General features: G+C 42.2%; 1 protein-coding gene across 4 annotated transcripts in view; it reads left to right on the top strand.

The window, feature by feature from the left end:
• The window catches only part of si:dkey-246i14.3 (ephrin A4), a 32,525-nt gene extending 15,697 nt beyond the window's left edge, over positions 1-16,828 (top strand). The window contains exons 2-5 of one of the 4 annotated variants that reach the window (XM_054622004.1): positions 4,115-4,413; positions 8,412-8,471; positions 14,296-14,322; positions 14,934-16,828. In XM_054622004.1, the coding sequence (XP_054477979.1) occupies positions 4,115-4,413; positions 8,412-8,471; positions 14,296-14,322; positions 14,934-15,031 (484 nt within the window). In that variant the 3' untranslated portion in view covers positions 15,032-16,828. Of the gene's footprint in view, positions 1-4,114; positions 4,414-8,411; positions 8,481-9,267; positions 9,359-14,295; positions 14,323-14,933 lie in introns of those variants that run through there. The other 3 variants (XM_054622003.1, XM_054622005.1, XM_054622006.1) reach the window with 3 other exon arrangements.
• The last annotated feature ends 5,697 nt before the right edge of the window (positions 16,829-22,525 follow it).

Below are 22,525 nucleotides of genomic sequence, written 5' to 3'. Positions count from 1 at the left end.
GATCTGTCATCACGTCTGCAAATTGTCTGTTAAAAATGCCTGTGTGACTGGTTCATTATGATGACTAGTTGGATTAACCAAACGCACCCGTGACTGAGGCAAATACTAAGGCAATCAGAATGTCAAGGTTGACGTTGTTTTATTCATTGAGATTAATGACTCGCCTGACAGATACTCATCTGTCATCGCTTCATAAATCCCACCCCTAATCTGAAATAAACAAAAAAATACCATTTCACAAAGTCATCCTCCTCACAGAAGTGTGACTACGCCGCCCATAGGAGGCTGAAGCTGTGTCATGCTACGCCCAGCCAGGACGCGGCGACCACAGCGTGCTGTGCCCGGTCAGCAGTGTGAGCAGAGTTAGCGATCACCCCGCTGTGATCGACCACGGAAGAACTGAGGCTCCACCAAGCCTTTCGGCCTCCCGTCGTCACTACAAGGAAACCAGCAGCCACTCTGTAGGCTTGTTATCGCTCCATCACAAGCATGAAAGTGTTTATTAAAACTACAGTATCTACAGTATACAGTCATTTGGAATGCATAGGGCAGAGTATGCAACATTAGCATTTTCATTGTAGTGGAATATAAGTACCCCCCCCCGTGTTTATGTGCAGTACATGCATTAAGTGCCCAAGTGTATTCAGTATGCATAGTACGCAGCTGCTCTGCGTGATGAGAGTATCTGCTCTGTATTCCTGAAGCCGTGTTGTGGGATTGTTGCTCCTTTAATTATTCTCTCATATTAAAGGATCAAAGGTCTCTGCCACAGTCAACCCCCTGCATTTCATTATAGCTTCACACACACACACACACACACACACACACACACACACACACACACACACACACACACACACACACACACACACACAGTGTGTGTATATGCTTCTGTGTGCACGGACCTTAACATGGACACCTGGGAGGACATCGGTTATGTTCAATTTTTGAATATTAAATGTGAGTTCCTGCAATTATAAAAAGGATAAACGTTGGCCTTTTCAAGTTCTCCATTGAAGCGCCCCAGCATGTTGTGTTTGATTCGGCTCCTCGGTGAGAGTTTTCTTTATCAGCCAAGAGCTTGCACCAGTCCTCAGAAGGGTGTCACCGATCACCCTCTAGCATGAGGGATGGAGCATGTTTTATTCTCCTCAAGTACTTTCATGTCTCTGTGTGTGTGTGTGTGCGTGTGTGTGTGTGTGTGTGTGTGTGTGTGTGTGTGTGTGTGTGTGTGTGTGTGTGTGTGTGTGTGTGTGTGTGTGTGTGTGTGTGTGTGTGTGTGTGTGTGTGTGTGTGTGTGTGTGTGTGTGTGCTACTCTGTGTTTTTGCCCTCTCCCCTTTGCTCCAGCCCTGGACCAATCCTCTCCTCCGCTTCCCCATGCTGATAGGCTGCTCCATCACTACACCCACAGCCCTTGGGTGCTCCCATGATGCCCCTGTGCTGTCACCGCTCTGCTGCATGGTGGCTGGCAGGAAGGGGAGGATGCTGGGTGTAATTAGGGCGTACCCAAAGCCTACCAGGGCAAGAGAGAGAGAAAGAGAGGGAACAGGGAGGAAGGAAGGGAAGAGGATAGGAAGAGGGCTGACAGTTTGACATCAGTGGAGCACACCGTCTCTGTAATTGCCGGCTTGCATATGGCACAGGCCCGAGGTGTGTGTGTGTGTGGGGGGGGGGGGGATAATGTAGGATAGAGAGGAGTCAGAAATAGGAGGGAGAGCAGGGGGAAAGACTAGGGCAGAGATCGAGGAGAGGAAGGGGGTGAGGAGGAATGCAGATCAGGTGGTAGGGGGGTGATGGGACCTGAGCAGTGCAGATGAAGTTTGAGGTGAATGACATGTATAGCGGGGGTGCAGCATGTTGACACAGTACACATGTATTAATACATACACATCGCACATACGCACACACACACACACACTCACGCACTTCCACAGCTGGTGCACCGAAGTAAACATCTCTCTGCCTCTGAGAACCACAGGTAGTACCGTGTGTGTGTGTGTGTGTCTGTGTGTGTGTGTGTGTGTGTGTGTGCGCGCGCACGCTTACACTGGCTTATCTGCTTTTGTGTTCCCTTAACCAGACAATCAAGTTCCTTTGTTCGGCTGTAATTAGCACACACAGGTAATAGAGCTATCGGGACGTGGCCACACACACACACACACACACACACACACACACACACACACACACACACACACACACACACACACACACACACACACACACACACACACACACATTCACAGAGGGGATATTGATCAGCGGAGTGTGTATGTCCTGAGCGAGGGATCCAGATCGATGGTGTCCTGTCGCGTTGATAGATCGCCAATTCTGCACGCTAGCTAGTGAGCAGGAAGCAGCTTTTGGTGAAAGCTGCCTCCAGGGGCTCACCTGCATCCCCACGAGACACACACACACACACACACACACACACACACACACACACACACACACACACACACACACACACACACACACACACACACTCGTCTGCTCCATTATCTCACTCAGATGTATGCACCATGGCGCCCACATTCGGCTTCAAAGCTAACAAAAAAACTTGGATGTCTATTACATTTTTAGCCGTGCCATAACGCCCCTCTCTCCCATGGTCTCTTGTCATCTCTCCTCTCACTGCTCCATCCATCTTTGACGTCCTCCTCTGACTTGCTGGACCATCTCAGTCTCCTGCTTCCTGTCACGTCTTATCTGTTTCATTTTACTGTTTTCGTTAACTCCTCCTCCTTTCTGCATTCATTCCTCCTCTCATTTGTTCCGTTGGTCTCTTCTCATTCAGCCTACTTAGCTTAAGACTACTCTACTCGTCCACCTCCTTCCTCCCCTCCCCATTCTGTGCTCTTTTTTTTCTTTTTTTTTTCGCCCATGTTCCCCTCCGCTGACTCCCAGCACTCCCCTTCCTCTCTCCTCCGCTCTGTCACCCCTCTTAAAAAAGACTCCCACTGATGGACCTGAACCTTCTGCCCGAGCCAAATTCTGCCCCTCATTCTTTTCTCCTGCTCTCCATGCGCAGAGGAGCCCAATTAAAGTCCGTCTCGACTCTTTCTTCCACTCCGTTGTTCTCCTCTCTGTGCGTCTGCACTCACACTCTCTGGGGTCGCTAATTAAAACACTTTACTTCCGTTTCTCTCTACTCCACTTCTTTATTTCACCTGTTCATCCAAACTTTCATCTTAATTTAGCTTTCTTCATTTTTTTCTGTGATCCGTCTCTCTACTTTTACCCGTCTCAACAGCTCTCTTGTCATCAGTCTCTCCATCTGTCTTCCTCTGTGTCTCGTCATATGTCACTTCATCACTTTCATTCCTCCCCTCCATTTGTCACACATTTCTCTCCTCATTTATCGTCTCCTGCTTTGTCTTTTCATGCCTTTATGATTCATACAAAGTCTTATGATTTCCTCCTGTTGAATTCACCTCTCTTACTTTGTCCTACATCGACTCTGCTCAATCTTTCTCGCATCTTCTCTTCCCCCATATTAGCTTGTACACGGGTAACTCTTTATGCTGCAGCTGACAGGAAGTCAGATTCTAAAGTCTAAAGGAGCATGCATAATGCAGCTCTTCTGTTCTAATGATGCTGTCTTGTCCAGAGTTGTTGTTATGCCTAAAGCCAGTCAACCTTGACTGAAGACATGGTTGTGCATGCACATGCACGTCCACATACGTTTGCACAAGCCTGTGTGTATCTGTTTGCTGTGTAGTGAAGTTTATTTCACACTCCCCTCAGTGGTCTTAATTAGCATATGAGGGATTGTTTTTCCCGCTCAGCACCGCTCCCTTGCTGGTCTGGAAGTCAAATGCAGTCGAATCATTCATATATATCAGATTGTAAAACATTCTTTTTAAGACCTGCACAACTTTGCTTTATCGCTGTGTGTAATTGTTATGTGTAATATTGATGAACTATCCATCTGCTGTAACTATCCACGTTCCTTTAGGCACAAAGGAATTATGGAATACCTGTCATCTGTCTTTTTTTATCTCTCTCTCTCTGTGTTAAATCACCACCTCTCTTTCCCCTTCAGTCATGTATTACTCTGTACTCTATAATCGTTACGTGAAATATTAATGTCGTTGTCGTTCTTCCTTCCAGGTTAACGGCAGGAGATCTGTCCGTCCAGGTGAATCTGAATGACTACCTGGACATTTATTGCCCCCACTACCCCGACAAGGGGACCCAGGGCCCCGGGCAGCCGGAGATGCCGGCCCTCTACCTGGTGGGAGAATCCTCTTTCCAGGGCTGTGTGGAGACAAAAGGGGCCATCAAGCGGTGGGAGTGTAACAACCCCCATGCTCCGTTTGGACCAGTGCGCTTCTCCGAGAAGATCCAAAGATTCACCCCCTTCTCGCTGGGGTTTGAGTTTCTGCCAGGACGCCACTACTACTACAGCTGTGAGTAGAGGACGTCTATCAATACAACAATACCAAAGCTTACGAAATAAAGTGGTTTGATCAGGACACATTTTGGTTGGAAAGGGACGCAAATCATTTTGATCATCTGTGGACTAGTTTCCAAATGAATCCATTAATTGTTTATGAAAAATCAATTTCCTGAAACCAAAGATGACGACTTTAAATTTCTCATTTAAAAAAAAAAAAGGGTCACATCCTTTAAACTAGGAATCTGAAAAATGACTTCCACCCCTTGAAAACATGGATTAGGATCTTAAGTATTTCACATTAAAGGAACAGTGTGTAGCATTTAGGGGAATCTATTAAAGGAAATGGAATACCATTACTAAGTATGTTTTCTTTAGTGGATAATCACCTGAAAATGAGAATTGTTTTGTTTTTTGTACCTTAGAATTATCAGTCGATACCTACATACGGAGCGGGTTTTCTTCACTGAGCCGGCTGCTATGTTTTTAAAGTAGCCCGGAACGGACTGTTCACCATAATTCTTCTTTACACTTGTCACATAGGACAAATTGCAGTTGGTTGCAATCTGTTACGTCACTGATGGATATCAACAAATCCAACACACTGCACTTTTAAATGTCCATGATTCAATTAGCAAATCTCAGTTCAAGCTTTGAAAACGGCGAGAATTTAGTAATATCCTATCCTTACTTAACCATAAAACTAGAAGTTAAACACTAAAGACTCACATGATCTGTTCCATCAGGACTTCTTTTTGATTATGATTATCAATTGACAGTACTGAGCTTCCATACATGGCTAAAAGATTTGCCTTCTTAATATACAAAGAGCATTATCACTTACTGTCTTGATGAAAATGTCCATTCATTCTATTTCTATTCTCCAAAAGAGAATCAATGTAAACATTTGATGCTTCAATTTATTACACTCTGAGTAGACACCTGGAAGTGTGGCGGACAGGAAGCCCTAAACGTTGAAAGAATGAAAAGGTTGAGTGTATTTTTACGAGGCTTTGAGCGTCGGCAAACTGCAGCTTATAGAATTAATGTTTTCCATAAATTCATGCTGTGTGACAATAATTTGATGTTTTCTTAAACCTGTAGGCTATTATACAATTTTAGTGATGGTATCTTCTTTATCCATTACACTCCCTTGTGCTCCTCTCCACTCACTCACTTATCTCAAACCACTGGAGGGAGAAAAAGGAAGGGAAAGACCCAGAATATGGCTTTAAAAGGTTGCTGTAAAATCAGTGGACTGTTTTTTTTTTTTTTTTATACTTTTTACAAATTCTGGTGTGTCGAACCAAGAGGAGGAGGACATGAAACAAGGCAGACAACGAAAGAGTCTAGTGAATGCACGGTGTGGAAGGGTGACAACAAAGAGAAAGAGGGACCGCAAAGTGTAGGAGGAAGAAATGGAGATCAATACAGGACGACAGTGAGGAGGGGGAGAAAGAAAAGGACAGGCGGAGAAGCAGACGGAGGTAGAGAAGCGTGGAGGAGTGACAGAGGGAGAGAAAGAGCAAAAGATGGACACAGTCTGACAGTACAGGAAGGCAAAGGGGGGGAGAAAGGGAGGAGAGGGGGCCGGATGAGAGGAATCCACACTGGAGAGAGAAAGAAAGGGGGAGCAACAAAAGCGACGGAGAAAAGGGATGGATGAGACGAAGAGAGAGAAAGAATCTTTACATAAATTACTGTTGCGGTCCATGGGACAATGGCGCATTGTGAGCGCATGAGAGAGTGCTCACACACACACACACACACACACGTACACGTATGTATGTACACACACTGGGCTATTGTGGTTGTTCAGGCCCGTTTAGAGAAAAGCAACAATGGCTGCCCCCCCCTCTCCCTGGTCGGGCCACATCGGGCTCAGAGCGATTGTGTGTGTTTTGTCCACATCAAAGATAAGGCGTAAAGTTGGTCCAAATGTCTGGCTCTGGGGTCTGTGTGCTGAATGGGCCCCGCAGCACTGGAGACAGTATAATGGCATTAGCCCGGGAGAACAGTACAATAGTATTAGGAACACTAATGGCATTAGTTGGCTCAGTCTGAGCCGGGCTCAGCCCCTCTACAGCTCCCACAGACACTGTCAACCCTCTGTCTCTGGGTCTCTGGGTCTCTGACTGACCTGCTGACCAACGGCCGCTGGTTCTCCACGTCTGGATCCCCACGATCAGGAAACACCTCAACATCCTCTGATGGTCAGCAGCTCAAAACATGGAACCATTTGAGGGGATAGTTTCCAGGGGACACCTAAAAGAATGCAGTAGTAATTATCATAACACTAGATTATGAAATCACATGGTTAACACTGAAATAAATATTGAGCTTGAAATAGTATTTGGACAAAACAATTTTTTCCTGAAGACATGTTTAAAAGAATTACAAGAATACTTTGAAAAATATTTTCAATAACAATTAAATAGCACCAAGTTTAAAAATAAAACTACTTCTCTCAGATTAAAAAATATATATATATATATATCATATCAAAAGTTTTACTACTGGACAGAAGATGTCTCCTTGTTCATTCTCACTGTAATTACACCAAAGACTAAATCCATAAGTGGACGTAGTCATTGTGATTTAACACATTGGTTTGTGGGCGGCCATTTTGAAGCTTGGAGTTCAACTTTTTGGCCGTTGCGTGAGACGAGAGGGTGGAGCTAAGTACAACCAAATACTGAATATTGCATTTTTAGACCAAAAAGCTTAATATGAACTTTGAACTAAAAACTCAATGTGTAAGGGTTTAAGTTGTAAGACAAACACTCGAAATTCACGAAATGAACATCATGTTGTATTGAAGAAGACTTGAAACTAACAAATGAGGGCATAAACTCAACGTGTACTGACTTAAAAAAATAAATTGAGAAGTTGGGTCAGTTTTTCATAGACTCCCTTTAGCAACAAGAAGAGTCGCCCCCTGCTGGTAATTAGAAATAATGCAAGTTTAAGGCACTTCCGCATTGGCTTGACATTTCAGACCTGAAGGTTGCCACCTGTTGGGCACCGGAGGTTTTATCTTCTCACGTCACGCTTGCGTAAGTTGCATGGTAGACCAGGATTGGCTTTCAAACTAGTTGGATGTCACAAAATCCTGCTTTTTGGCCTATGGGTTGAACTGAGATTTTAGGTGAACTTTCAGCAGACAGCCTTCTAGTGTCTAACTGGGCATCCTGTGTAGAGTTGTATCTCACATTTGTTGTGATGCGTACGACTTATGGGATCTCTGTATTTGCTGGTAATTTACGTGGTCGTTTGGTGAAAGTGGTCCTGTCTCTGCTTGTGTTTCATTATTTGCTGAATCTTTTCTTCATTTGACACATTTGCTGTCAAAATGGTGAAGCTACTTGGTCTGATAGAGCTCTCCCAGCCACAGTACATAGTGCCTTTGAACAGCTTTACTGCCATTTTTTAGCTGTATCTTATCAGTTGAAATTACTGATACAAAGTGGGACAGACTGTAAGTGATCATACACTCAGCTTGTGTGGTGGGACCCCGTTGAGCTAGCAGCTGTTTGTGAATAATTCAAATGTAAAGCCATTTAACTGCAGTTTCCAGACAGATTTGTTGTTGTAAAAAGCAATGCTAAACCGACAGGTAATACATCTGATGTTTGACAATTTTCCCTTGAGAGCCGTGATCAGCATTGATATCGGAGCAGTTACATTTTTTAGGCTTGCACTCTCAGTAGTGTATTTTATTGTTTTTATTTCGCCTGTGACAGGAAGATGGTGTGATTCTTTTATATTGAGGTATTGATATGGTCTAAACAGGAAAACATCCTCGCTGCTCTTTAGCTTTTCTTGTCATAAGTATTCTTCAAAAGTATCAAGACACTTCTCAGAGAGTAGACACCCAGCATACATATATTTCTCTTTTTATTTGACAAGTTAACATTTTGACTAACTGTTTGTTGTCTTTAATAGGTAAGCAGCATATTAAAACCTCTCTCTCTCTCTCTCTCTCTGTGTGTCTCTCGTTGTTCTTTCTAGCTCTACCCGCAGATGAAGGCCCTCCTCTGCCATGTATGAAGTTGCGTGTCACCGTGTGCTGTGAGTCCAGTGAGTACACTCCTCTTTTCATCTCTTCTTCCTTTCATGCTCGCTCTTTGTAAACCAGGAGACTCATCTCTCTTCTTCTACTACCAGGGCTACTATTCCACTTCTCCTTCTGAAGAACTGTAATGCTCTCATTCTCCATATAATACTAAATTCATCTTTACCTCTTCATCTTGAATCTTGCATTATCTTTAACATTGTATAATAAGATTTCCCCCACTCTCCGCTCCACGTTGGCTTTTAAGCCTAATTGGATTGAGGGCTTTTTTTTAAGCATTAGTTTCCTCTCTTTCCTCCCTTCCTTCCCCCAGCCCTCCTCCTTGTCTCTCTCACTCTCTCCATCTCTCTGTCCCACTGTGAAATTCCCAGAGTTGATCTAATCCAGAGCTCGCCTGGAGTAATGTTAGTCTTCCAGTCCAGTGAGCTGCCCATTCCGGTTGGGAATGTTGCCCAGTCACTGTGGGAATCCCTGTACAGTTGTCGGTGTGTGTGAGCATTTCAAACGTGTATGACCGTTTTTTTTCTGTGTCCGTGCACTTTGTGTGTTTGCGCGGTCCTGCATGGGTCTATGAGTCTTTGCCCTTTGTGCTTGTGTGTGTGTGTGTGTGTGTGTGTGTGTGTGTGTGTGTGTGTGTGTGTGTGTGTGCGTGTGCGTGTGCGTGTGCTTGCCCCCTCATATGCTGGTCCGAGACGTCTGTCCCAGTTCCCATCCCAGTGCTATCCGCAGGGGGCTTTTTCATGCTGTCCCAGGCTGAACTAACACACACTTTTTTTTTTTTTTTTTTTACAGGAAAGCTGGTTGCAAGTTTGTGTGTGTCTGCATGTGTGGGAGACCCATTCACTTCATTTCTACATGTCTTCTAACGAATATCTCCCAAGCCTTGATTAAATTCATGTCACTTTTTTGTTAAGGAAAATAAATATTAAAAACCAGTATAAAAAGAGGCCTCATCCGTCTCGAATGAATTCTTAAATGCCATCACTGTTCCGGCGCAAGACGGGGAGTAATTTGCTGCGTTATTACCAGACTGAAGGCTGATGACTTTTTTTAAAATGTTAATTATCCTGCTGTCATTAATTAGAAATACCACAGATAGTTGTTCAGTGAGAAAATGCTAATGTAGTCTTCTGACCTTCTGACAGTATTCCCCCATCAGCCTATCTGGGCCGGAAATAAACTAAATATTTGGAATCACCTGGACTACGCATGATGGGAGACACATGCGCACACACACACACACACACACACACACTTGACTTTACCGTTAAAGCCCATTACTTTACATTAGAAAGCCTTCTATCAAGAGAGATTCACACACTTCCATCTACTGTTTCCTTTTCTTATTTTCTCTCTCCCTCTCATCCTGTTTCTTAACCAAAACTAATCCCGACTAAATGTCAGGATCTCCCTCTCGTTGTCTTCCACTCCTCCCGCTCTTTCTTTTTTAGTCTTCTGTCATTCCTGAAGTGGCACTAATCCTCCCCTTCTCTCTGTCTCCTCAGCTCTCTCCTCCCTTCCTCGTTTTTTATGATCTTTCGCTACTGGAGCAAAACTAATCTCTTGACTCCGCCCCGCCCCCACCCAATTCCTCCTCCACCTACCCGTTGTCTTCTCTATCTCTTTGTTGTATCTCCATATCTACCGCAAAGTTATTCACCGAACTCCCCTCTCCTCGCTCCGCTCCATCTCTGTCGTACGCATGCTGTGCGGCGATCGCGTTGGGATGAGAGCACATGAGGCCGGAGAGAGAAGAGCAAACCAGATGGATGGGAGAGGAGATGAAGGAGAGTTGGAGGGTCTCTTTCCCTCTCTCTATCTCTCTCTCTCTCTCTCTTTGACTGTCCATTAGTGGCGGTTTACCACAGCTGTTGTTGTGTTGCTCCCTGTGGTAACACCTTACATTCCCTCTGGTTGCTTCCTGCTCAGGTTCCCTTTTATCTGACAGGTAGCATGGCAGCAGGACGCAGTGTGTGTGTGTGTGTGTGTGTGTGTGTGTGTGTGTGTGTGTGTGTGTGTGTGTGTGTGTGTGTGTGTGTGTGTGTGTGTGTGTGTGTGTGTGTGTGTGTGTGTGTGTGTGTGTGTGTGTGTGTGTGTGTGTGTGTGTGTGCCCTCGGTGATGGCAGCCTCTTGTCCTTCAGCTTCATCTTATCTCTTATCTAAACTTCAACCCGTTTGCCTCCCTCCCTTCTTATCTCCCCAAACTTTTTTTCTTCTTCTTCTAAAAAGCATGTGATTAAATGGTATTTCCATGTGGGGATGCCCTGTTGTGGGTGTTTTGAATTAATTATCAGCAAGTACAGACACACACACACACACACACACACACACACACACACACACACACACACACACACACACACAACTGCCTCACACTGGTCTGAAGGACAGAGTGATGACAGTGAGAGGGTCCGTCAGGTACGCTGTCATTGCTCCAAGGTCAGCTACCGCTCTCCAGTCCCTCGGTCTCCTCTCCAGTGTGTGAACGTGTGTGTTTTTCACCTTAATTTAACCCAAGAACACAACAAAACCAGGCAGGACGGATTCAGTGGCGCAGAGAGCTGCTAATGACATCCTTTCTCTCTGTGTGTGTGTGTGTGTGTGTGTGTGTGTGTGTGTGTGTGTGTGTGTGTGTGTGTGTGTGTGTGTGTGTGTGTGTGTGTGTGTGTGTGTGTGTGTGTGTGTGTGTGTGTGTGTGTGTGTGTGTGTGTGTGTGTGTGTCATGTTTCCTCATCCTGGTTGTTCCTCGCAGCAGTGTAAAGCATGATTACGCTTTGTAGGTGTTGGTTATGTTTTTTTCGGCGTAGTGATGTGTGTGTGATTGTTTTTATTTGAACATGGCGCTTTCACGAGTCATGCCAGAGAAGGCGCTTTTTTGCCGAAAGGTGCTTGAGCCCGTGTTGCATCAGAAAACAAGGCTCCGAACCGTCATCAGCAGACTGGCGTCATGTAAAATATCTTCTGGCGCCCTGCAGCCCCTCTATTGCATCTCCCACCGACTCACTTCGCCTCCCACTCCATACTTACCTTTTTTTTTTTTTCTCCCTAAAAACTCCTCCTGTTGTGTTTATCCCTCTTCTTCACCTTGTCGCTCTGCCTCTCTTCCGTTCTCTTTTCTCGCCGTCCTACTGTGAGAAACCATTATAGACCAACTTCCCTCTCTCTCTAATTGATTCCCGTTCTCTCTCCGTCTCTCTCCTCTCTTTTCTGTCGTCGTCCCGCTGTGAGCACTACATTGCATTCATTTCAGTTTGCCGGGCTTCACCATTTTCCCCATTTTCTTTCTCTTTTTTTTTTCTGCTATTTTCTTACATCGCTGCCCTCCTTTAACCCCCCCTCCCCTCTCTCCCAAATACCTTTGTACCCTCTGAACTCGATACACACAAGGACACAATACGAACGCACACGCTCACACACACACACACACACACACACACACACACACACACACACACACACACACACACCGCTTGTCCAGCCGAGCTCTCTCGAATCCCGGACTCGACACTCAAAATTTTACTTTAACCGCTTTTGTTAATTCGCGTTTTTCGTTCGTTCGGTCTTTCGCATATTTCTTACTTTTTTGGGTAAAGAGCTAACGGTCAGGGTTGGTTAGCATTAGCTCCTGCGTGTGTAAAATGGCGGCATGAGAGGAGAGGTGGGATGGTGGAACAGTGTCTGTCTCTGCAGGGGGCGTTCTGCCTACTGGACACACACACACACACACACACACACACACACACACACACACACACATATGCACTGGTATGCACACACACACACACACACACACACACACACACTTAGCCATGGTTGTGCATGTACAGTTACTCATGCTGCATGTTTCTGACTGCATTGCAGAGACGGCACTGTTCTTGCAGTCACGCCACCGTGGACGCCATTTTGTGGCGGAGTTCACCAAGACTGAAATTATGATGTTGACACAAACGCGCGGTCCTCAGTGTTCGTTTTTTTGTGTGCAAATGATTTGATTAAAGTCAGATCATAACACACATCTCACACACAGCCGGGTAAACACAAGGCATTTAACATTTTAGTTTCCAAGCGCGGTATGGCGTTACACACACACACACACGTACACACACACACACACACACCAGTGCGCTAATTGAAACTTTTCAGTTAAGTGTTTTCCTCTCCTCAAGTAAATTATAATTACATTTTTAAACATATTTGTAATTTTCATAATATAATAAAAATGTTATTCCTACGTTTGCTGCATCATAAGTATCCACAATACAAAACTCACTAAAGTCGAGAAGGAGTTGAGGTTATAAAATTATTCACAAAATATATATTACAAATTATTTTGTAAATTTAATTTTTAAATATATTTTTAATTTAAATCATACATACACTGCTAATCAAACCTGAGAACCGCTATTTATTAAACTGCATAAAAACATAGTTTGATGGCAGAAATGCCACATTTCTCAATTAAAAATGAACATGATGATGGTTTTTTATTATTTTTTGTGTATATACGCCAGCGCTATTTAAAGCCTGAATCGTCTATATTTCTCTTTTCTGTTTGCTTTGATTTTTCCCTACATCCACGCAAACACACACTAGGGCTCAGTCAGAGGCCCCGACCCAGCGTGCTATTTAATGCTTCGTTAACCCCTAGACGGTCGTTAGTTGTACAGGACCTGGGAGTCATTTAGTGTCTCGTGTCTGTCGGAGCGACATGTTGCTGCAGAGACCTGTAGGTACGGGACGGATGTTCCAGACAAACATAGTGTTTCGACACTAAGCCCTCATTAATACACCCTTTTCTCCCTCTCTGTGTGACTGTAGAGCAGATGAGCTTAGAGTGTCCCATTTCCTCTCTCATAATCTGTCAGTCGCGGTGGGATGTGGATAGGTGCTAGTTTTCCTCGAGACGTCAATACACACTTTGTCTTTGTGTGTGTGTGTGCGTGTGTGCGTGTGTGCGTGTGTTTGAATCTCTGAGGCTGCAGTGTCAGAGGTGGGTTCAAGGCCGTATCGATTTAATAACGGCTGCAATTGTGCAGCCTCATCCCCGTTCCCCTGACCTTTTCTCTCTCACTGACGTTACACGCCGGTTCCTCTTTCTGAGAGGTTTAAGCCATTTCCGCTTTTTTATTCTCACCACCTGTATTTTTTTTTTCTTTTCTTGTCCTATTCCTCTTCTCTTCACCAGCTCCCCCCCTCCTCCGTTTCCCTTCATCCCAACCATCCTTCCCTCCATTATTTCCTTTTAGTCCACCCCCTGCTGAGAAAGTGACGTCCAGACACAAACACCCCCCTATCCCGTCTCTTTTTCTCTCCCTCCCTTTTCTCTCTGTCTGACCTTGTTTCAATCTTTCCAACCTTCTTCTCTTTTTTTTTTCCGCCATACTTTCTCACTCGGATCTCCCCCGCTCTCTCTTTCATCTTCTGTCCACTTCTTGGTTTCGCTCTGTCATTTAGAATTTTCGTGTTTTTTTTTCCTCCCCTTTTTTTCATTTCCTGTATCCCCTCTGTATAATCTCGATCATTCTTACTCCTACTAATTTACATAACACTATCTTTTCCTGTTGCCATGCTTCTCAAGCGCTTTTTTTATCCGACCTTTAAGAGAATTTGCATAGGGGACATATTTAGGGTTGCGCATCCAGTCAGTACTCATTTTTCATGGCGTAAGGCTTTGAGTAATGGTAAATACTTGCTCCTTTTGTTCCAGAAAGCAGTGGCTTTATTGAGAAAGTTAAGCATACAAAAATGACTAATCAGCAACTTGTTTCTTTGCTTCAACTTTATCTAAATCTTGTTTCTGTCCTCTCTCACCTACTACAGCATCAGAGGGTTCAAAACAAATACAAGGTGAGATGCGACATTTCAAACCTATTTTATTCTTAAACGCGGGCATCTCTACGATGTGTCTGTTCCTTCACATATTTCTGTCTTTTTCTTTGCCTGTCTGTCTAAAGTTCAAGTTCAAATGTGGTTCACTTGCATGTCTTACTTAAGCAAAAACATGGCAAATCGTCTGTATGAAAACATGACGGTGAGAACAAATATACAAATCTACTTTAAGTAATCAGTCATGCAAATTAGTCAACTTGACCAAAAGTATAGTTTAAAATTGCATTTCATTAATGTGCCTCCGTAACAACCTTCTCTCTTCTGGAAAGTTTTTCCACAAGATGTTGGACCCCGGCTGCAGGGATTTGCTCCCATTCAGCCACGATAGCATTGGTGATACAGAGCAATAAGGCTTCTTCGGCTACACAAAACTTAGAAACCGAGGACCTTTTTATGAACTGTTTTCACAGAGTTAGGAGGCATGCCATTGTCTATAATGTCTTTATATGCTCATACCTTAGGATTTTCATAAATTGCAATTAAAGCGGCGAGCCCAAACTGTTGAAAAATGGTGCAGACCAAAAATCACACACTCTATTTCATTCATAAAATTCCCTTCTGTCTTCCAGAAACTGTAAGTGAAAGTCGAGGCTCCTCCCCGAGGACAGCTTCCCCTCCTCTCCTCCTCCTCCTCCTCCTCACCCTCCTCGTATTGCTGACCACCTGACTTCCTCCTCCGTCCTCACCGCTGACCTCGCATCCGTTCTCCCCCAGATTGGGAGATTTAAGTACACAAGTACACAATGCAATCTACACTCAGACAGGGAATGACGCAATGCAATCTACGCTAAGATACTGCAAATGACAGATATTACCTTGTGGCTGGTTAACCTGTGAAATTCCAGAAAGAGTCCGTTTCTTATCCAGAATGATACTCAGGGACCGACACACCGAATCACAGTGATTCATTTCTTGTTATTTTTTCTTCTCCCGCCAGTTGTGTAAGCAGTAACACAGAATATTACACATAGTGTAGTCATAAGACTCACAGCCCACTCTGATGCCAGAAGAACAATGAGTCTGCCAGGATGTTTTCACTTTTTTATCTCCGTTTCTCATTTTTTGTTCTTATTCTGTTGTATTTACTTATTTTTGAGAGCCTGGCTCCTGTTAAGAAGTGGCCACATAAACACATGCTACTCTACTGAGTGGCTCAGCGTGGAGGTCAGTCAGCTTTGTGGCTCTACATGGTGATACATAAACAACTGACACATTTTAACTGTCTCAGTGGCATCTGATTTAGATAAATGTGTTTTAAAAAAAAGTTTTTAACTAATTAGATTTTGGAAAATAAAGGTGTTTTAGGAGCAATTGCGGAATATTCTGGAATAATCAAGCAGGGCTGCTGCGCCCCCTACTGGGATTTAACTGGTTTAACTGGAGTTGGACTGGGTTGGCCATGAACTGGACACATAAGCTGGACACTAGTGCTGCATGGTTACAGTGGGACATGGGACAGAGTTTGTCCTCTCTGATCCCTGTTGTTCTGCATCCCCACTCATCTCTCTGCTTCAGAATAAAGCGCAGAACAGAGGGGTTTATGGGTAAATGGAGAGCATCGGCTCGCCTCGCTCCACTGAACACACTACGGACCACTGAGGAGGTTGATTGGTGACCAACCAGGTGTGCAAATATGCACACAAGCTTTTTGTTCTTGTTGTTTTCTGTTTAGTTTTTTTGCGCAGGATCCTTGGTTTTAGGTTTTACTTTATAGTTAATATATTCTACAAAATGAGATATATTAACTACATAATTCAACATTTTAGTAGGAACTGATCGCTGATCTGTAAGTGCAAAAGTCTGACACCAACAATGATTTATATTCTGGATATATATATATATATGCATTTTCTGGTATTTTCAATATGCTTTGCTACAATGTAGTTTCACAAATTAAATGATTTGATGATTTTTTGCCAAACATTATTTTAAGAAATCGCTCTAAATAACATTGATTTAAAAAATGGATCAAAAAAATATCATAATGAATTAACAATTCATTCATTTTTTTTAATTGAAATTTGAGATAATGTAGATGTGTATTTTTCATTGAAATTAAATTTATATATTTATAAAGTGACATCATTATTTCCCCACAATTTGAGTGACTTGAGCTCAGAAAATTTATATTTTAATTGTTTCATTTATTAAAGAATTTATTCTATCTTAAAAAAAACAACTACATTGTTAGCACTTAATATATTTGTCATCATGCTGTAAATCACACCAGTCATGCTATTGTTGTTTTTTTACGTTTACTTCCTAAATGGGGGATAAAACCAATGTTTGAAAATGCAGAATCATTTCAAAGATGTAGACTTTTACAATCATGTACAACTAGGAATTTGTTTTTCATTTCTTTACGTGTGTGTAACGTGTTCTGCTTTCACATTTTAGTGAAGAATGTAGCTTCTTCTGTGAAGAGCCAACTGCAATCTGAGCCTTTTTTTGTACGTGGCAAGACAACGAAAAATAAATATGATTGCATTTAAACGCTTCGAGTCGATTTGTCATTTAACTTTTGAAAATATTGATGTTTTATGTAACCGCATATAAAAACAACTTTATTTGTGGAACACACACGTCCAGTGTAATACATGTGTACGATATTAAGGAGACCTCAGGGACTTGAAATGACCTTGTGGTGCAAAGGGGCCACTGTAATGTGAGTAACTTAGTGGAATATTGAGCCGAGTTTTTATCTCTGGGCAGCCAAAGCCTGATAAGACTCCAGTAGACTCCCGGTATTAATAGACCCTGAAGCATCATTGACATAAATCAACCTTAAAAATAGTAACTGTATTTATTTTCAGTGAATATAGAGCAAGATATGTTTTTGTTTTTTAAATATAGAAGTGTACATCCAGATAAGCTGTAAATGACTTTCCATTTATGTAGGCTGTAATGTAGAGCCTCTTGTGAAGCCAGAGAGGCAATTTCCTGGATAATAGGGCTAATGCTTCTATTTCATGGTTTATGATCTCTTCTGATGACATGTTTGTCACTGTTGAGGCATGTCATGAGCTGGCTTTGATTTCGACCTTCACGAAGAAATTTCCAAAGCCCATGTTTTCCTTCTTTTTCCATTGTGAATGATGAAGTAAGCATACTGAAATCAGCAGGGGGACACTTTCAGAATTAGGAGTTAAAGGAAAAGGAGTTAAAAAGCCACAGCAGAAAAGGAAGCCTGTGTCCGCTTCCATTTTAGCCGTGTGAAAACTGTATGGCTGTTTATTCAAGCAAAAGCATGCACAAACTAACGCTTTTATGTAATAGTGTGATATTGAGGGGTTTTTTTTATGTTTTATCTGTGATTCCAGGCAGGAAATGCTTTCCACACTTTTTTGATATTTTCTGAATTTCTTTGAACTTCCCAATGTTGATGTTTTTAACATGTCTGCTGTGCATCAATGTGCTAAAGCTGGAACTGAACTCACTCTCCAAAATAAATGTCATAATTATGGACTGATGTTGCCATATTATATAAATTTAGAAGAACATGAAAATCCCACGTCAAAGCTTCCTCAGAGGCTCTATGGGGCGACTGGGATCATAAACAATTTCTGGTGATGACAAATTTAGTTTTTAACTATCTGTCTGACAGAAAACACAGCAGGTTCTTTTGCCACAAGTCGGCCTATATTTAATTGAGCATCAGCTGAATATTTACGGCTCGGATTGCCGGTGTTGATTACAGCTTCAGAAATACAAAACTATGGCTATTAATATAAGCAAATTATGCTATTATAGTTATATTGTAATGACTGGAATAAAGACATTTTTTAAGCGCACACTCACAGGGGTTATGATAAAATATTATAAAATACTGGAATCCAGTTTACAGCAGAAAATGTATCTGCTGAAATAAATTCAAAGATATATTTTTGCTGTATTTGTGCAATCAATCTATCTTGTATGGTTCTACATCATTGCAGGTTAACATGTTTTTCCTTTCGTTTAGTTTTTTAGCGAGGAGAAGTTGTCTCGGACACATGCATCTCGAACCTTTCCTTGAATTTTGGAAGGACGTCGTTTGCAGTCACGCGTTTCCCAGCGTGTAATCAACACCTTGATCGTGGCATTCGTCATCCTTGTTGTGAATCCTGACCTGTGTCAATTTCACATACTTTAGAATCAATGTGAACTGAGGTGAGAGGGCAGACCTGTGGAAGGAAGTTGACCTTCTGAAAACTTGAGGAAATAACAAGATCACGTGGTCATTTAGAAAAAAATGTGTTTGGCTTTTTATTTTTATTCTTTTGAAGTCACAGCAATCCTTAATCCCTCTGGGAGGGGAAGTGATACAAGGTCGAGCCGGCTTTCTCTGGACATTCTCTCCTTGGAAGCATCCATCATGTACATTTTAACAAAAACATCCAAGGATCGTGAAGAATATTAAGCAGTCAGCACTGAAACTGTACCTTACATGTGTTATTCTAAACAAGCTAAGTCTTGTTAAATTGCTGTATTTATTTTTGATGCAGTCATTAAGGGATATTTGGACTACTTTTGCTGTTTCATTGTCACAGAGATAGGGCTATACAATTTATTGACTAGCAGAGCCAGCTGGAGATTTCAAGGGTGCCAAAACTCACTTCTCTCTTTCCGGCTCACTACTTTAATGTTTAGTTGTGATTTCTGCCCATAACGGGCCACATCTGCCAACTGCCAAAACCTTTTTGCATCAGGAAATGAGACTGATATTTGAAATCAACTGACCTTTCAATCTTACAGCTCTGGACATAAACCATCTTCTTGCATTAAACAAGCAGAAGGTGGTATATTTTCTATTGGGTGTCATCGTTCCAATATATCAATAAGCAGCATTACTTTGTTGTTTTCTCCTCAAGGTAACATCTGTACTCCTGCAAAAGAGCTCCTAACACTTATCAAGATCAGGGACTTTGTTAAAGTCTTCAACAATCAGCCAAATGTCACTCAACATCTCTTGCACATATTGCGTCAACTTTTTCAATACTTTCTAATCAGATACAGTATATATTTCCCCGGATGAATATTTGACCTTTCATGCAGTGGAGAGTAAAAAACTGACTTAAGACGCTGCATTAAATCTGTGAAGCAGACCCTCCACATAAACTCCTTTAGAGTTTAAGAATAGCCCTTTTATTTATTCTGGGAGGTTTCACTTCACTTGTTTTCCCAGTTACAGATCTAGGAATAATTTCAATGGCCCTGCTGATCATATACCACACTTTATATGTATAAAGAAGTAAAACAATTATAGTTGCTGTGCCAACACAATTATAGAAAATGTTTTATTGATTAGAGAACTCTACTGTGTTTCTAATCATTATACAGATGCGGAAACCCTAAAGCTTTAAAGCTTTAGTAACGAATATCATTAACATTCACTATTCTAGTTTAAAAGTTTGACCGTGATAATGACGCTAGATGGCCCAAAACTTTTTTTTTTTTTTTTTTACATATTTCAAATAATGTATCATCTTGCAGATTCAAAATGTCACCTGAAATAATTTAAAATAAATGTGTCAAGCGAAATAACACATTCATTCCGGAAGATGCCACATCACAACACATGCAGCTTTGGACAAATCAGTTTTTCTTTCAACGCTACATTTGATTACGTTTCTATAAAGTGATTTACTGAATCATTTACAATAAGAGTTATATTGGAAGCAGAAAGCACAACACATGGTTCCCGACCAGGTTCCATGTGTCGCTGAATGCACTTTATGTGAGACTTCGGGTTGTGAAAGCCTCTGTGGATTATCATTGAATCATTTTGCAGCGTTGATGAATCGGTGTGCTATTTCATTTCCATGTAATGTATAATAGTCAGGGCTTTTATTTCCTCTTTCAGCATAAGCAGAGTTTGTGTGTTCTAAATAAAATCCAAACTAACAGCGTCTGCTTTGCCCGCATGTATTCACATCCTTCACACGTGTCAGGCAGCAAATAACAGCGTCATTATTTCTGCTGTGTGCTCACAAAGCAGGAACATCCAGTGTGCCACGCAAACTGTGATGAATGTGGACGGACCTGATTATAACGAAAGAAGGAAAAACATATGAACTGCTATGGTGCCGAGCTCCAGCAAGATCACTCGTCAATAGATATTACAGATCCGTTCATTTCACAAGGAAGCTCTGAAGAGCATTGCAACTTTTTATACTAAAAGGATGACCAAGATATCATCTGGAGGAAGAATATTCACATGCCTGATTTGGGATGTTTACATGGATTCATAAATTTAATTGGCTTCAGAAAAGTCTGACTTCATGGATGCAGTACTAATCTTTAATAACAAGAACCAGTTGCCATTAGCCGGGCCTTTCTAGTGATACACATCTCTCATCTTTCTAACTCCCTGCACCATGTTTGAATTATGGCTCTTGAGTGCAAATGAGCTCCAATTGAGTCGAGCTGAGCAGTTTCCAGCATGCTGGTTGAAGTTTCACAGACTCTGGCCCTTTACATTAGAGCGAGCTCGCTGTGCGTAAGGCATTTATAAATGCATACCATGTGTGCGGTTGCAAGCAGGGGGTCTCGGTGGCGTGTACCGGACCGCGAGCTGTGACAAACTCAGGATTATGAGACTGGCTTTTATTTGAACACACCAAAACCAGACACAGACGAGTTAAAGTCAGTCACACTTCACGTGGCAGCAAAGCCTCTCCCTTCCTTCCTCCCTTTCTTTCCATCTTACTTTCATCCACTTTTAATGTGTGACACTTTGATACTGAACATCCTATTTCCTGTGTTCTGGTCGGTCGGCTTTACATGCAGATGGGTTGGTAATTTGCATAGACTCAAAGGTCTCCCTTCTATCCTGATGCTTTCTGACAACGGAGTGTCTATTCATCCTCTGTGTTAAGCATCCCTCCGAGGACATCGCCTGAATTGCTGTCTCATGCTGCTTCAAGTCTCGTTTTACACTGCAGGGACTGATGAGGGATTGGATTAGGAAGATATTACTTTAGAGAAAAGCATCGCAGTCACCAGGGCAGGCTCGCATCTGAGCATCCGAAAAGGAGAGTTCATTCCAATATCAAAGCTTGTTGCATGTTTTTTGTACAAAGTCAGTCACCAAGTCATGCTGAGATCATAGCACACACACTGTTAACTCTGTGGATCCTGTAATACCTAATTTGGAGAAAAACACTGATCCACTCCAGTTCTTCTTATCCTCACATCACCTTTAGTGGCATACTTCCACCAGCCGACCAACAGTCTGTCTTTGGAGAGCCAATTAAGTTTAAATATGCACGGGAGGAAAAAAAGAAATGGCGCTTTTCTTTTTTATTCCTTCTTGCTCCACTTCGTCTCAAATTACACAAAAGTTGCTGTATCGGAATTTCTGGAGTGTTTTGTTTGCACTTTTTCAGAATTCAAACGGACCCTGTTTCAAAAGCACAGCAGTGTGAAATTAAAAAATAAGATATTCGTAACCAAACACACAAAAAAAAAGTGTTTTAGTCCAGATACTTATGGCCCCTAGTCAATACCAATATCCTCTGTCACCCAAGACATGTTTTTCTGACTCTTCTGGGTCAAAATCAGAACATCCTCTTGAAATTCCTAAGAAGAACTGAGCAAGAATCCAGATGGTTAATACACAAGAAAGCCAGAAAGGAAGGAAGTGGTGTGGTTTGATGACTACAGTAGAGCGTGGGTGAATACAGTAGTGAAGCCAAAACAGACATGAAGGATGAAACAGGAAAGTGAGAGTGATGGAGTGACAACTGAAAGAGGATGAAGATGGAACTGTGGAAGACAATGCAAAAAAAAGACAAAGCAAATAAACTTTAGAGAGTCATAGAAATGTCAAAATGAATTTAGCTACCATGGTATCATGTAGTGATAGCAAATGCAGCCGTGGAAGAGAATTCAGATCTCTTACTGCAGTGTGTTATAGCTGGTTGAGGTGAAGCTGGTTTCTACTAGAAGTCAATAATGTCGGGCCCCCTCCAAAGTAGGCCAACACAAGATAAATGATTAATGAGCAAGATACAAAAAAAGGAAAAAAGAATTTGGGGGGTTTTGGGTTATTTGGAAGAAAAAAAAATATTGAATAATTCTACCTCTTTGGACAGTTTTTTTTTCAAAGTAGGAAAATCAATCTTTAAGTAAAACTAAAGCTAACTAAAATCTGACAAAGGGTCAAAAGCTAAAGGTTGGT

Source organism: Anoplopoma fimbria, chromosome 20, assembly GCF_027596085.1.
Source record: "Anoplopoma fimbria isolate UVic2021 breed Golden Eagle Sablefish chromosome 20, Afim_UVic_2022, whole genome shotgun sequence".
Classification (NCBI taxonomy): domain Eukaryota; kingdom Metazoa; phylum Chordata; class Actinopteri; order Perciformes; family Anoplopomatidae; genus Anoplopoma; species Anoplopoma fimbria.
This window is presented reverse-complemented; position numbering and strand designations above follow the sequence as displayed.